At 39.7% G+C, this 17,323-nt stretch overlaps 1 protein-coding gene across 1 annotated transcript; it reads right to left on the reverse strand.

The window, feature by feature from the left end:
- LOC125701488 (protein-glutamine gamma-glutamyltransferase 6-like) lies at nucleotides 1–16,813 on the reverse strand. The gene is made up of 13 exons (XM_048963583.1): nucleotides 16,807–16,813; nucleotides 14,537–14,710; nucleotides 13,325–13,564; nucleotides 10,954–11,072; nucleotides 10,207–10,335; nucleotides 9,932–10,112; nucleotides 9,558–9,693; nucleotides 7,752–7,855; nucleotides 7,431–7,673; nucleotides 5,874–6,191; nucleotides 4,826–4,983; nucleotides 3,780–3,904; nucleotides 1–2,763 (listed from the first exon to the last, which is right to left on the reverse strand). The coding sequence occupies exons 1-13, from the start codon at nucleotides 16,811–16,813 to the stop codon at nucleotides 2,613–2,615; spliced, it is 2,085 nt and encodes a 694-aa protein (XP_048819540.1). The 3' UTR covers nucleotides 1–2,612.
- Between the last annotated feature and the right edge of the window lie 510 nt (nucleotides 16,814–17,323).

Below are 17,323 nucleotides of genomic sequence, written 5' to 3' on the forward strand. Positions count from 1 at the left end.
TGGGGCACCCGCCTCATCTCTATGCAATCTGTGCAAGTGCCTCTGACCAACTTTGTTTTGGTCAGATGTGTTTGTGTCAGCTTACATTTCTGGAGACTGCATGAACAGAAGGCCTGATATAGATGAATATCATATACATATTCTACAACATGGAGTGTACAGTAATCTGCACAGATTTGTAATGTCACTGTAACTCAGTAGCATTGTGACTTTGCATAGCATAATCTATTTATGAAAAGGACAGACCTGCCTGAAGGTCTTACAAATCACTTGGTATAACTGAGTCTTTCTTGGAGGCATATGGACCCTTGATTTTCTCATTATCTGTTCCTGACGTGCTTGTCTGTAATAAGTGTTTCTTACATTGCAAGCCATACAGCCCACTGGGAGGGTGTGATTACACAGTCACCTATGCATCAGAGGTTTCTATGAAGAATAGGGGATTGAATAGTGTCTGCCTTTACTTTTACTCGTTTTTGTTTATAGTTTGGCATTCTTAATACTTCTACATTTCTCTGTAGCTGTTTGGCATGGTGTCTTGAGCTGGACTCAGGAGGAAGCTGCAGAGCATCACTTTTTCTGCCATAAGCTCTACCCACTGTAATTACAGGCATTTCTGTGCTCTTTAAGCTTTCGTGTTCTTCTGTCCTGCATCTCATGCCAGGACTTATCTAGAAACGTGCCCTGCCAATTTGTCCCAAGAGGATGTTGTGCACCATTTATTGTATACTTTCGATAGACTGTGATAGGTTAGGAGCAAGAAGGATAGTGGGGGAAAAAGTGATCCCTTATTTTCCTTGCCTCAGTGCTTCTACCTGGTGCCTTTTAAATATCTCTTCTGTTTTCTTCTTTAGTTTCCAGATTCATATCAAGATTGCATGCAACCAAAAAGGCAAATCAACTTTCTGCAGCTTAAATTTGTATTGAAAAGATCCAAACTAAGCCCAGGTAGTAATAACAATTGAGTGAGCACTACATTTTTTAGCCATCCCTAGAGAGGCTTGATGGCTTGTTTGCACTTGGATTGATGCAAACCTGGATACGTGTACAGACTGGGAATAGGACTTGAGAGCAGCCCTATGGTGAAGGAGTAAGGGATCCTGTTGGACAAAAAGATGAATGCGAGCCAAAAGTGTGCACTTGCAGCCTGGAAGACCAATGTATCCTGGGCTGCATCAACAGAGAGCTGGCAGTGAGCTAGGAGGGGATTGTCCCCATCTGTTCTGCCCTTGTGAGGCCCCATTTTCAGTACTGCATCCAGGTATGGGGCCCCAGTGTAGGAGGGATGTGGAGCTGTTGGAGTGGGTTCAGAGGAGGGCCATGAAGATGTTCAGAGGCCTGGAGCACCTCTCCTGTGAAGACAGGCTGAGAGAGTTGGGCTTGTTTAGCTTGAAGAAGAGAAGGCTGTGGGGTGACTCATTGTACCTCCAGTACATGAAGGGAGCTTATAGGCAAGAGGGAGACTGATTACTTTCACGTGGTGATAGGACGAGGGTTCAAGGGCTTTAATCTAAAAGAGGGGACACTTAGATTGGATGTTAGGAAGAAAGTTTGTGCTCAGAGAGTGATGAGATGCAAGAACAGATTGCCCAGAGAGGTGGTGGGTTCCCATCACTGGAGGTGTTCAAGGCTGGGTTGGATGGGGCCATGGGCAGCCTGAGCTGGTGGGTGGCAACCTTGCCTACAGCAGAGGGTTAGAACTAGGTGATCTTTAAGGTCCCCTCCAATCTAAGCCATTCTATGATTATATTTGAAAGTGTGGTTTGGGTGAGGCCTGATGCCTGGCATTGATAGGATCAGGAGCTCTCAAAAGAGACATCTGTATGCAAACACTGTGACAGAAGTGTGGAGCAGGTTCTGCCTGTGGACAACTTGTGTTGTGTTGTGATGATAAATATGTTCTTTGTGTCTAGTGACCATACAAAGTGGTGGGAAAAAAATGTTAGTTACCTCATGTTACTGAGCTTTTATATTAATGCAAGTCTCTTCCTGTGCTTCATGCTGCCTGGGAGTTGGTGACATTACTGATTTGAATAAGTATGTGAATTGTCTGCTCCATTGCAGGCCTGTGCCCACAGGCTGTGGGAAGACTGTTTTCCTAGTTTTTGTTGGCTTTTTTCCCCATTCACAAAGTCACAGGTATCACTAGATGCTGAACAATGGAGGAAGAGATCCACTTTGTAATGTAAGAAGCTTGTTAAATACAGGAAAAGAAGCTTTCCTCAGTCTTGTGATTTCTCATAATATTTTCATGTAATGTATGTTTCATTACAAAAGAATACAGTTATTTTAATAGCTTTTATTTATTGCTGGTAGCTAGAATGAGATTATGAAGAGATTGCATTAATTATTTGATGGAAAAGTCAAAATCTGAAGCTTAATGCAATCAGTAGATTTAATGTAACAGTGAAACTATCTATACAAGGAAAGAAGGTTTACTTCTCTAGATGTCATGACAAAAAGAAAAAAGGAAGTACAGTTAGAGACTAAATAATGAAGTGCTGTAAAAGCAGAGAACTTAACTCTATTGTAATATGAGAGATCATTGTTCCCTATTTGGAGAAGAAAGACCTGTTGTGATAATGCTGAAATAGGAGACTGACTCCATCGTGTTATGCAGGTGCTACTGCAATGGTTACAAAGCCCTTGACATGTGAAAATTTGTCACAAGAGAAGTCTACTTGCAGCTGTAAGGGCCCAGTCCTGCGGGGTGTGAATTCAAAATAAATTCTTGATCTCTCCCTTGGTGCCAGTCGTGCTAGACTGAAAACAAAACAAAAAATAATTTCATTCAGACACGTTTTCTCTTTTCCTGAGATTCCCAAGAAGCAGAACTGTGCGATAGCTGGGACACCAATGGGTTACTGAAGACCCAGCGCTGTGTTCAGTGAGTTGTTTGGGGCAGAGAAGCCAGTACTGCAGTTTAGTCTAGAACACAATGATTAAGGTTTGAATCTCTACTTCATGCTTCTGTGTTAGAACTAGATACAAGTTTGGATAGTCAGCACAGAAAGTTGGAATGGGAAGACTGATGTTAAAGGTCTGTTGATGATGCTTAACTCGTATCCATTGTGCCAGTAATATGGTTATATTTTTTTTCCTGATGACCAGAAATTATTTTCCATATTTTGAGTTATCATGTCCAAATATTTCCAGAGCCACAGAAAGTCAGGCTGTATTATAATAAAACAAGCTTTAGGTAATTAATACTCAACACTGAGTGAATTTGTTCAAAAAATAAAAAAGTGTCCAAGGGTTGGGGTAAAAAATAAAAATAAATAAAATAAAAAAAAAGGTAATAGAACACCTCTGCTCATAGTTTTGGAAAGACAGTTTTCTCCTACTTGGAAGGAGAGCAGAGCAACTTCTTTTTGGGCTGAAACAAAGGAAGCTAAGATGCTATCCTGTTTATTTACTCTGGCTCAGACTTACTTTAGTACTATGGGGGGTATTGTAGATAAAAAGCCAAACAGTGAAAGAAATAACAGAGAGACAAAAGAACGTGTGCACATGCTTTCCCAAGAAGGCTGTTAGAAGTTTTTAGTTCTTGAAGAAGTTCTTAGGTAGGAAGATAATACATGGTTGAGAAATCATTCATTCTCAGTATGTATTTATTTGGTAGCATTTTGGTGTTAATAAATAGAATATTTATTACACAGAAATGAGAATTTACATGATTTTTTTTCTTAACTGAGAAACTAATCATGCAGTTGATCATGCAGTTGATCATGCAGTTGATCATGCAGTTGATCATGCAATGAGTAAATGCTTTCACTTACTGTATCTTGACCTGCTGATTCATCAAAGTCACCAGGAGAACACAGCGGTCCACAGGTTCAGGGAGTGGATTGGCATAGGAGATCTCTATAGTAGCAGCTCTGTTCACTACAACCCGATGAGGAATCTAAATGACAAAGACACTTTTCCCATTATTTACTTATACTTTTCTAGAGTCTCAGATGAACTGTAAGGAGAGCATCTCTTATGTTTGAAGATGAATGAGATTGGTAGGAGTATTGGAATTTAACACATGGTTGGTATGCTTTCCTAATACTTGAAGCTGGATTTGGATTAGCTAAAGAGTGCTATAGAACCATTAAGGTTGGAAAAGACTTCCAAGATCATGGTTCCAACCATCCATCTACCACCAACATTGCCCACTAACCCATGTCCTTAAGTGCCACATCTACCCTTTCCTTAAACGCCCGCAGGAACAGTGACTCCATCACTTCCCTGGGCAGCTTGTACCACTGCATCACTGTTCTTTCTGAGAAGAAATTCTACCTTTTGAGCTGCATACAATGTTGTTTTGTTTGTTTTTTTTTTTCATACCACTTCAGTGAAATAGAGCACTGACTACATAGACATACCATTAAATCTGTCTCATATTTGGGTCGGTGTTATTTCAGGTCACATAATTAATTTGGGTTAAATTGTTAAAACTATATAAACTGGCCCTGATGTAGATTAGAATTCAGGGTTTAACTCTACTCTGGGAGAAGTCAAAATTGTTTGAAGGCAATCTGAACACTTGCCAATAGCTGGAATAAATATGGAACAAAAACAATTCCTGTAAAATCAAAGCTGTGAAACGTGTCTGGGAAAGAAGAATGGTAACAAGGCAGATTCAAAGTGGTCTCTCTCATACGCTGCCATTTTGAGAAAACACTTTCTCAGATTAAGCAGGCAAACTTTTAGAACAACAGCTGGAACTGCAGTCAAATTTCATGCATTTATCCTCAAATTTTCATCTTAAATACTGAGCTTCAGGAAGGCCCTTTAGTTCTTTCCGTCTATTTAGGGTATCAGTAACAGAATTGTTTACCTTAATGATAATGTTTGTGTCCTCTAAAATGATTGTCTTCTCCACCAGCAGCTTAACCCCATGCATGACTTCACACAAAGCAGTGACTTGGATCCTTTTGTCAGTAGTCAAGTATTTCCCATAGTAAGCATAAGGGATCTTTAACCGGATGTGTTTCTCTGCAATTCAAACATGTACGAACTATTACATTCTGAAAGAATACTAAAGAAAAGTGAGTGTTTGAAATTATGAAAGAGAGCAGAAGATAAGACAGCAGGGGTCTGTATATTTCTTCCTTGTGCGGCCAGTTGTGCACTTCTTTCTACTGCAGAGTCTGCTTTAAAGAGCTCATTTCACCCTTACAGTTTGGAATGGAGGATTTGGGCCTGAAGCAGAATTTTCTTATCTGCATTTCACTGGATTTCTGTCCCTGTGAGTTTCTACTATTTGGCATATAACTATTTGTTCTCTCTCTATACCCTATTAGTTAACTTCAGTCAAGAAGAAAGCTTGTTCAAGAGATCTTTTTCAAGCATTCTAGTCAGCTACTTATTGTCTTAGTCCTACTACTTTTCTGCTGTGTATGGGGTGTGTGTATGAGAAAGGGGGGGAGTGTTTATCTCTGCAGCCCCTGGAGATTAAAAAGATCTTTATACAACAGGCTTCTTAATTCCTTTATAGAGTAAGATGTGTTCCTATATGTATCGTAATGATCATATATCGCACATATATCATAGAACTGTTTGAGTTGGGAGGGACCCTGAAAGGTCCAACTCCCCTGCAGTAAACAGGGACACTGTGTTGTTTCTGGTGCTCTAATATAGATGTAGCCTTCTTTGTAACAACGCATGAGATCTTCATTTCCTGGTTGAACTAGTGCAAGTTTTTAAAGGGAAAAATATTGTGTAAAATCTTGTCATAAACAGTGCTGCTGGGATATGGAATAGGTCAATGTACTGTAAGGCTGATATGGACATTATATCAATGTTTCTTCCTTCTGTTTGCCTTCAGGTCATTTTAATGGCGAAGAAAAGCTGTAGAAATGCTCCTTGGGGTTATTAGCAGTTACCTTGCTTAGAACCAAGATCCACAGAGGTGTTTGCTTTCAGGATCTCTGCCACTGCTCTCCTGGTGTACAGGACACTTGATGCGCTGATGTCCACTTTCACAGTCTTGTGGTCAGTGGATAGGTTATTGAGAATTAAGATGAGGTTAATGTCTTTGCCAAACACTGGAGGTTCAGCCAGCTTGAACTTCCCAGAGATCCCAGGGTTTCTCATTGAGTCTGAAGATCTTTCATGTGGGGAAGCAGTGTGTCCTTCTGTGATGTGTGATCCAAATATCTTGGCCAAGGCCTTTCTGTAAACTCTTCTTTCTTCAGAAGAGCCTGGTTAAACAAGAGAACCAAGTAAAATTCATACTTTTTTTTTTTTTTTTTTTTTTTTTTTTGCCATTGGGCCTTCTCTATGTAAAAGCTATCAGAATGACAAAGGGTCGCAGCTCTGTTTTGCCTAGAAATATGAAATACTTGGAAGTTCCTCATATTTTTAGTAGTCTTTTTCTTTTTTCTCACGAAAGTAATAAACATAATGTAATAAGGTGAATAAGTTACTGAAATGAAATATCATGCATTTGTTGGTGGATTTTTTTGTGTGCAAGATTTCTTTTTCTTTGATCAGAATACGCAGTAGCGTTGTAGGTGTCACTGCTAATCTGATGGTAACCAGCCTCTGTATTAAATGTGCTTGCACTAAAACCTTGCAGAGGGAAGTACTGAAATACAGCCACTGACTCTGAGCAGCAAGCCTTAACTCTTATTTAAAGACACATCTCCCTTCAGAAATTAGGCATCTAAAAATATTCCTGCAAACATATAGCTAAGCGGTTTTTAACAGTTGCTCTTTCGTTTTCTTAAGTACAGACGAATGACACTTACTACCTTTCCTGTTTCCCAACTGTTTTGTTTTCAGAATCCAGTACTGTGAAGACTGAGTCTACAGAGAGTGCAAACACATAACAGCTGGTTAGCTGATGGCACAAGAGAGCATAGCTTGGTGAATAAGTCAGACAGGAAGGCTGAGTCACCACTCATGGGAGCAGGGTAAAATGGGGTCTTCAAAAAGAAAAGATGAAGAGTTGGAATGGACACAGTAGTGTTTATTTGAGAGAAACTGAGTGTGGTCATATGGGGATAGATGTCTAGAATTAGAAGACTGGTTTAAGGTATTTGATTAGAGACTTGGTGGTTGTCCTCACCTCCCTGCCAGGTAAAGGAGAGTGTTACTATTTACTAATCTAACAACTTCCAGTATTACAATCAATGGATTCTAAGACTTCTTTTGAAAATTTAGATTTGTCTGCCTCTGCTAGTAAAACACAGAGCTCTATTTTTTGTATATATTTCATTTTGTAATTTTGTGTGAGAGACTGAAGTATATTTAGTGTCTGTCATAGTAAGGATGCTAGCAAGTACACAAAAACAAAAATATAATGCTTGCTGTATTAGGAAAATAGTCTGACAACAGAAATGTTTTCTAAAGGAATCTGAGAAATACCCAAGCTAAACAGGCTACCCATCCTACTTCCAGGAGTTCAGAAAGGCATAAATTATGATAACAAACTCTACCTTCTGGATATTTGTAGTTATAAGTGATATCCACACGGGAATTGCTGCCAACAGCTTTGGTGCTGATAAACCTGCCGATTATTTCAGTATCACAATAAACTCTTTTCTTAGTTCCATCATTGTATACAATCCATCTGTTGCAATCGGCATTCACCTCTGTGTACACAAATAAGGTGTCGTAATCCAGGTCTACATCGCCTTCTTTGATGGCTACAACAGATGCAGGGCCGCACTGGAATAATCCTAAGGCATGAAAAAAAGTGTAAACTTGATTAATTGTACTCAGTTTGGGGAAGGAACGTTAAGTCATAACACTGTTACCTTTGCTTTGTTCCTGTGGAGTCGCATCTAAAACCTGCCATCCATTGTATCGTGTTCCCAGATCTGGGCGAATGAACCAGCTTTCATTCCAGACATGATAATCCCTAGAGACAGAGTACAATGTCTAGAAAGCATAGTAACATAGAGGCATATAGGCTCAAAGATTGAAAGGTGCAGGGAATTGTTGTTTTGTCTTTTTTTTTTTTTTAAAGATTGTATAAGACTTGACGTAAGTTGTCTGTTTACAGCAGCTCACTGCTTTTCATGAAGTACAGACTTACTGCCTGCTGTTGAGTTGTAGGCCTCTCTAATAAAAAGAGAACAAAAGCAATGAGTATGCAGAACTGAACAGTTTACTTTGGGGGTAATAGGAAAGATTTAGGCCTTGGATATGGACAGTGTTTGGGGATTGAGCTCAGTAACCTTCAGATGTGAGGGCTGCAAGTTAAAAAGAAATTTGGGACAGCTACACTCAAATTATTCATAACGTTGAATGGTTCATCTGTAGTTGTGTGCAGCAGGAAGTGATTAGAAAAAATCTAGGAACAGCATGTGATCATAGTGATCCTTCCCCTGATGTACATGCCTAGTTTCTAGCAGTCAGAAAATTAGGGACTTTCTGAACTAGAAGTAACACTGAAGAGGAGAACTCCCCTTGACCTGCCGACCACTTTTTTTTTTTTTTTTTTTTTCTTTTTTAATGATATCTTGAGGGATAGCATTGGCCATCTGAGCCACAAAAGCACACTGCTGGCTTATGGTCAACCTGGTGTCCAGCAGGACACCTAGGTCCTTCTCTACAGAACTCTCTTCCAGCAGGTCAGCCCCCAACCTGTACTGATGCGTACAGTTATTCCCCAGGTGTAGGACCCTAAATTGCCCGTGTTGAACCTTGTAAGGTTCCTCTTTATCTAATTCTCTAGCCTGTCCTGGTTTTGTTGAATGGCAGTACAACCTTCTGCTGTGCCAGCCATTCCTCCCAGCTTTGTATCATCAACAGGCTTGCTGAGTGAACAGTGAGTGAACATTCTGTCCCTTCATCCAGGTCACCAATGGATATGTTGAACAAGACTAGACCTAGTGCCAACTACAGGCCTTCAAGTAGGCTCAGCACCATTGATCACAAACCTCCAAACTCTGCCAATCAGCCAGGTCTCAGTCCACCTCACTGTCCACTCATCTCTTTCACGCTTCCTAAGCTTACCTAGAAGGATGTTCTGAGAGACAGTGTCAAAAGCCCTGCAGAAGACAAGATAGACAACATCTACTGCCCTCTGCTCATTTATACAGACAGTCCCAATATCACAGAATGCTACCAAATGATCAAGCATGATTCTCCCTTGCTGAATCTCTCTTTACTTCCCCTGATAACCTTATTTTCTTCCGCCTGCAAACTGTATTTGAATTATCTCTTATTTTTTCCCGTAAAGTGAAAGGCTATCTAAAGGAGTGCTGAAAATCTTACTGGGGAGGCTCCCTAAGGAGGATGACATTCAAAGCTGAGAAACAGAGGCTTTGAACGTGCGATGAAAGAAAGTTATTGTAGCAGTAAACTAGTTAAGAATGTGGAAGGTACAGAGTTGCATTATCACAAACAGGCTGCTTAAGAGTTAATAAGAGACTTTGAATCTGGTATATTGTCAGTGGAAGCATTTTACGTTTTTATGAAAGTTGCAATTAGTTTGATGTATGGGACTGAAAAAAAAAAAGTTGTTTTTTTTTTTTGTTTGTTTGAAGTAAATGTTTCCCCAAAACAATGGAATATAGTTTTACATGATACTGGGAGATGCAAAAACTTATATTTACCATGTGGAATCCTTGCTGATATTAAGACTTTTTCCAGAGCTGTCGTAGTACTTATCAATGCTCAGGTTTCTGTCCACATCGTGGGCAGAGTTAAAATTGGAAACCAAACGAGTCGGGATCCCCAAGCACCTCAGAACTGAAATACATTAAAAACAAACAAACAAAAACAAAACAAAAAAACCCAACACTTTTGTAATAGACTATAATAGATTATGTGTCTGAGATTTAAAAAAAAGTTATCAAAATATTTGATTCTTCAGGATGCCTTCAAAGCACTGTTCCTTTTTATAGAATTAACTGCTTTGTAGGTTTGAAAAAACCTGAGGTCATGAAGTGCCTGTGTTTCACCACAGTCCTTTACCCTCAGTGCTTACCTGTACACATCACACCTGCAAACACCCAGCACTGGCCGTATTGAACAGGCCTGTAGTTATCCTGACGCCATTTCTGGAGGATTACTACGCTGCCATCCCATCTGGATGGATTCTCATGTGAGTGGAAACTTCCTTGCCACTTTCCCAGGAGAACTCCATTATCATTATCATTTCCATTGATCTAAAAACAGTCAAAAGCAGTTGTGTGTAATATACCATACATAGGGTAACTAATGCATTCTCCTTTTGTGTAGAGTAAGTTGTCCATTTCTTACCATAGAACTAATGACTCGACCCACATATTTAGGATCTCCTCTTCGAGCTACATCAACAGCTGGATCCTGACGATAGTATAGACTCAGATCAAGCATGGTGAGACAGATGTTTAGGAGGTGATCTTGAAACTGTGATAAGGTAGGAGAAATTTTTAAGAAAATAGTTATGCTAACGTGATCAGAGCAGATTCCACTATAGTTCCTCCTTTCTGAGGTATTCCAGACCAAAGATTATAGGGACAGTGAGGAATAAAGTCAGTAGTGTGCAATTCACACTACAGTATTGGCTAAAGCCAAGGATATCTAAACAAACCCTAAGTTTGGCATAGTGCCTTTGTCCATCAGAAGAAATGACTTCTGTAAAACAAACTGGCAAGCTTATTCTGTCTGCAGTTACTGGATTCTCTGGAGTTATGTCGGTGTCATTTCTAGCTGGTTGTAACTTCATTAAAAACAATGGGTGCCTTGGAGCCCCATGAGAATATTTTCATTTGTACTGTGGATACTCTGCTCACAGATAAGCTCTAAAAATGTGTATGGAGCTCACAGTACTTGTAGAAGTCAACACTAGCTGCAGTGCTATGTTAAGCTCTCAAGCCAAAGTCATGGTAGGCACACAGCGAGCACACCACAAGCTGAGCCAGCCAGGTTTGTCCAGTTTGCATATAAATATATACTACTTATCAAAGAAGCAAACAATGGTAAGTTAAAATGATATTGGAGACAAATGAAGTTTCTACAGCTTACCTGTCCGTAGTACCATCCTCTTGCTTCAATGTACTTTGCATTGCCCACAAAAATAATTCCATTTTCATTTAGAACATATTCCTGTCTCTCATTTTCATTAGCTATGTAGACATCATCACCTGAAAACCAAGTTGTACATGCTTTTACACTTAAAAAGGGGGAAACTTGCAACCTTTAAAAAGTGTTTCTATCATGACCTGAAGTGTGGAATTTGCTTTACTATTTGGAAAACCACATCTCAGTGTTATAACTCCCTGGACACGTGCAGTTCAGTGAAAATTCCTTGTTATGGTATATGTCCTGGTGGAAGGAAAAAATATATATATATATACATTATTACTGTGACTGTTTTCCTCAGTTTTAGTATAGCCTTTTGGTATTATACAAATGTTGCCTGTCTTTGTTTCAATTTTGTGGGGAAGATGGAAAAAGTTCCAGCTGGCTCTCTGGAGTTTTATGCTTTGTTGGAGTAGTTAGAAAAGACATTTGAAAATAATCATGCAGATAATATTTTCCTTTATTTTCCAGTCATGTTCATCTTGTTTTAAAAGTCTCAAACAAAGTCTTGCCTGATCCAAACAACTGTCAGAATGTTATTAGGAAAGCCTGTTGAACTGTTCTTTGATTGCATTGCTACTCATTGGTTGCCCTATTCTGACACAGTGTGTAGCTTCTGCAGGAGCACTGGCTTCCCACAGATTTTTAGGTTGATTTGTTCTCTCTTTATGTAGTACTATCTGCTTGGCTCTGTGTTTAATATCATAATATTGAAAATTATTTTCAGGAACTTCAGGATTTAAGAAAATATTTATAAAAGTTTTCTTGTTCTACTGAGTCAACTTCTTTACCTTCCTAAGGGAACTTTCCTTCCCTTCCTTCCTGCAAGTAAAAAGATTGTCAAATCCCAGAATGGCTGAGGCTGCAATCTTGGAGAGATTTCCCTTTATTAAAGTTTCATAAAGACATTTAATAAAAAACATCACTTCATACATGAATTAATAAGTTTATTGTTAATTTTACCATTCTTAGAAGATGGAATTTCCTGTTTCCAAATTCTGTATCTATTTTAGAAATGTAATCAGTGAAATTAATTGCTTCCTGTTGGGTAAACTAAAAATTTTTAAGTAGTTTTTTTCCTATCCAAAAGGCTTTTTGTGTTTTCAGTCATGGTAGTAACACTGCTCTGAACATGTTATACTCCATAATTTCTGTTCAGGATTGACTAACTGAAAGAATAGCCCAAGTGAGGTCACATTAGCTGCTGGTGCAGTGATATTAATATGTATACATCTGAGGAGGTATTTCCTCTTAGACAGTTTAAGATTGCATTTGTCTTTTCAGGGACATTCTACTTTGGTTCTCATCATTTGACCTGTAAGTACTTCCATATCCCTCATGATTTCCATCTGAAACCCTGACTGCTTTAAGTATTCATTTACAGACATTGCAGTGTATGAATTAATTCCTGTCTTTTCCAGCTTAATGACTAAGCTCCTATGTGGAAATATATCTACAGTCATTTGCAGGGAACATAATTTTTCTATTTCCGTTTTAGTATGGCACTTCCTATAGTGGTAATGTATCCTCAAATTGAATCTGTTCCTGTCTCTCAGGAGCAGCAACTTATTTAGCCACATCCTACTTGAAGGATACTTGTTTTTGTCTAGCAGTGGTCATTGCATGGTCAGGTAAATCCAGAGGGCTTTTCAGCAAAATCATTAGTTTTAAATTATAAGGACATTACTTACTTTATCATCTGGCAACACTTTATCTTGTCTTACAAGCTCTCTTAACCTTAGAGTGATACAGGTTCTGTTATCTTAGAGGATATGGGATTCTGTTACGTGATTCTGTTACGTATTTGCAAAATCTGAGTTTGGGAATTTGCATTTCTTCTGCAGCATGCTGAGGCTGCAGAAATTAAAAATGTGAGCAGCAAGAGAAGGCCCTTTTCAACCCATGAAGAAGATGTGGGAAGTACCAGTCTTCACATTAGTCCTCTATCAGTTTTTATAAGGATAGATGGGCTACTATCTCTGCAGATAACGTATACAAGAGCAGTATTGCTTTGATTTTGGTGTGAGTAAAGGGCATTACTGTATGCTTGCTTTATTTTCTGAAATGTACATGTGCAAATGAAAGTCTCTTAGCTCTCATCTACAGAATATGCGATCTGCTCAGTCCTGAAGACAGTCTGTAGTCATCCCATAGAGCAAATTTCATTAAAAAGGTGAGAGAAGGTGGTATGTTTTTAATGTAGTGAAACAAGATCTGTGAATGCACAGCTGAGATATAGCAACCCAAAGAAAGCCAGCTTGAAGGAGCAAGCTAATAGACAGTTGCATTCAAGAGAAAAGTCATCAGCACCTACCTGGGCACCAAGGATTGAAAAGAATCACAAACTGCCCCAGGAATCTGGAGAAGATCTTGTTCCCTGAGTTTACCTGGAGGATGAGATTGTATCGTCCAATGATGGCATTAGCTGGGCTAGATATTATAAAGGTCATATGTCCAGACTCACTGGGTCCCTGGGCAGCACTCCAGCCACTTGCTCCCACCTCAGAGAGGTTAAATACAGCTCTTGTACGATGGGATTCTGAGGGGGCTGGTCCTGCCAGAAAGATGAGGCAATTAGTTTACATTCTAAAGGGTTACTTCAGTATTAACCTCACACTTAGGCTACAAAGGTTCCACGCAAAGGAACATACTGTGGGGGGAAGAAGTGTTAGAAATGCACAAAGAAAATTTGCATCTCTAAGCATAATAGTAAGTTGGCAAAATAGAAAGGAGAAACACTATCCAGAGGGACCTGGACACCCTAAAGAATTGGGTATATGGGATTCTCGTGAACTTCAACAAGGTCAAGTGTAAGTTGCTGCACTTGGATTGAGGTAAACCTGGATACGCACACAGAATAGCGTCTGTCTGCTCTGAGAGCAGACCTGCTGGAGGAGGACTTGGGAGTCCTGCTGGATGAAAAGCTAGATGTGAGCCAGCAGTGTGTGCTTGCAGCCTGGAAGGCCAATAGCATCCTGGGTGGCATCAATAGAGGGCTGGCGGTGGGCAGGGAGGGGGCTGTCCCCATCCACTCTGCCCTCATGAGGCCCCACCTGCAGTACTGCATCCAGACCTGTGGTCCCCAGTGTAGGAGAGATGTTGAGGTGTTGGAGTGGGTCTAGAGAAGGGTGATGAAGATGCTCAGAGGGCTGGAGCACCTCGCTTGTGAAGACAGGCTGAGGGAGTTGGGCTTGTTCAGTTTGAAGAAAAGGCTCCAGGGAAACCTCGTTGTGCCCTCCAGTACAAGAAGGGAGCTTATAGGCAAAAAGGGGACCAAATATTTGTATGGTCTGATACTGATAGGACGGGGAGGAATGGCTTTGAACTCTCCAGAGGCATTCAAGACTGGGTTGAATGGGGCTCTGGGCCCTGATCTGGTGGGTAGCAACCAACCCACAACAGGGGGCTGGAACTGGATGATCTTTAAAGTCCCCTCCAATCTAAGCCATTCTGTGATAATAAGGGGAAGCTAGAATGAATAGTGCTTACAGCTGTGTGAGTCTGGAGTAATCTAAGGGAGCATTACCTATTTCAGTGACAAAGGCTAGGCTCTCCCCAGGGTACTTTTGTCTGTTGAAGTACAGAGTAATAGTGAAGGGTTGTCCACGCCTCACGGTCAGCTCAGTGTTGGCATATCTGTCAGTATGGTGTGCTCTTGCATTTACTGAAGGCTGCCAGCTAATATGTGTTGGTTTCAGTTCTGTAAATTAAGAGAAAATATTAAGAAGCTGACAGCATAAGAACAACTCATTTCCTGCCAAGTAGAACGATGAGATTGGCAAGAGCAGTTATCTTTTATTGGAAGAAGGACAGATAAAGAGCAGATGGTCAACTAAATTGATGAAGTCTAGTTGTTAATAACAGAAGAATTGTGCTTGTATTTTGTTACTGGACAAACACCAAGATAACAAATACTTCCTAGTACCTATATACAGATTTTATGCTGTTTTTTTGACTGAAAAATTTATGGAAGCAAATTACAGTCTTTCCAAAGTCAGCACCAAATGAAGTGGCTACTATCCACACTATCCACTTTTCAACATATATGTTTCAGTTTTCCAGAGATGTCTGTTAGGATGTCTGTCTTACCTTTCCTGCTTACATTTTGGTGCCATCTGGACTAGAGTATGGAAAGATGCATAGTGAGAGAAGATCTGTCTTTAAAGAATGAATAAGAGATACTTGTGGATGCATTTGCAGTATCCAGAGGGGGGGGACTGTAAGAAAGAAGGGGACAAACTCACTAGAAGGGTGTGTTGTGATAGGAGAAGGGGAAATGGTTTCAAACCAAAGGAGGAGATATTTAGATTGAATATAAGGAATATGGTTTTTCTACAATAAGGGCAGTGAGGCACTGACACAGGTTTCCCATCCATCACCATCTCTGGAGACACTCAGAATCAGGCTGGAGGGGGTTTGAGCTCCTGATCAAACTATGGGTGTCTCTCTTCATTGCAGGGAGTAGGACCAGATGGCCTTTAAAGATTCCTTTCAGCTCAAACGATTCTATAATACACTGGATCTTTTGACACAGAAAGTCATCTGGCTAAGCTTAGCACTGTCCAAAATTACAAGTGGATGGTTGGGATTACTGTTCTAGCAGGTTTTACCTTCATCATGTCCTAGACTAATTCTGATGACTTCTAATGTGCTTGGAGTTCTTTGATGACAAGTGGCCCCCTCCACACATACTCTTATCATAGTCTATTGTATAAAATCCACAAAGCAGTGTTTGCCACCTTAAAAGCTATACTAGCATTGAAGCATATATGCTTAATGAATATGTGCATTATGTAAGAAAGCATGTATATATACTATACTAGCATAAAAGCAAGTATGTGTATGATTCTCCTAGCAGGAATGTTTTCCCTTCTCTTGCTCATGCTTCAATGCAACGCTCAAAATGGGAAAGGATGGATTAAGGCCTGTGGCACAATGCCGTATTATGGTTGAGATCTTCAGACAAGCTTCCAGTTCTGTCTCATACCATACATTATACCATACAGCACAGCAACAAAGTACTAAGTCGGATCTGAAACCACACAGCTGCATCTTAAAATACGATCGACATACAAGCTTTGAAGAAAGATTAAGAGCAAAATCCACCTTAATCTGTCAAAAATATATATATATATAAAATAATTCAAGAGAGAAGAGTATTTTGTTTGTAGTCTGAGATCACAAAGAAGTAATGTGAGTAAGCACTGACAAACTGAAAGAAACAGTATCACACACCTCTGGGATGTCAACTGCATTAGGCTATTTCCTTAGCAAAGCAACATTTAAAAAAATTGACTTGAAAACTTGTCTTTCACAATTGAATAAAAGATAGTACTGCTTTCCAATTGTCCAGATCACCAGTCATTATTTTAAACATTGATTTTGGTGAATAGGAAGCAGAGATATTTTCATTACTAGGGTTTTAAGGCTTTTTTGAATTCCCATCTGTAGAGTTCATGCTCGCAGCTTGCTAACATTGGATTACACAAATTTTCTTCATACAAAATAAAGTAGAATGTTTTTGAAAAAACACTTAAAAATAGAGTTTATATAGATTTAGGTGTGATGCCTTTTGAAGTGATGGGAATTTTTTTTTCCTCTCTCTCCACAAAAACAACTCCTGTTAAGCTGAAATTAATTTTCAGACAGTCCTGGTAATGACAATAAGACACTGAAAATGAGTTGCAAATGGTAGTATGAAATTTCCTCTGGATAAAAAAATCTGTGCAGATTTCTACAGGGCATGTATCATAAGTAACCAGTCCTGAAGGGAAGCAACTGACACACAGAACTCACCTGCCATCCCCTCAGCTTATGTGAATTGCATACGCCTTCTACTTTGTTCTTCAAGGGCGTCCAATTTGCACTATTCAGAAAACGAAGAAACCCAGCAATCTGTGTGTACTGCCAACTGAAATTCACGAAGAGGAATAGGTACTTAGCAGCTGTTATTAATACATGTAGACTTGTCAAATGAATTAATTAGTTGCTATAATAGAAGTATGTCTAATGCCAATGTTCCTGTACAGTGTGGGTGTAATTACGGGAGGCGATACCAAAATTATTTACTCAGAGGAAATGCATTCTCCCAAATTCCAAGACGAGTAGAACTTCCTACAAAGAATAATGGGTGTGCCATGAATAAGTTATCTTCGGGGATGAGGAAATAGGGAGTGTGGTGGGACATACAAACCATATGAAGGAAAAGAGGCATTTCCTGATGACTTAACTTCCAGGTTGGTTAATGTGACTTCTGGTTTTGAGACCGTGCCCCCTGCCCTAGGTGAAATGATAAATTCCCACTAGAAACAAA

The sequence above is a fragment of the Lagopus muta genome, chromosome 16 (assembly GCF_023343835.1).
Source record: "Lagopus muta isolate bLagMut1 chromosome 16, bLagMut1 primary, whole genome shotgun sequence".
Taxonomy (NCBI): domain Eukaryota; kingdom Metazoa; phylum Chordata; class Aves; order Galliformes; family Phasianidae; genus Lagopus; species Lagopus muta.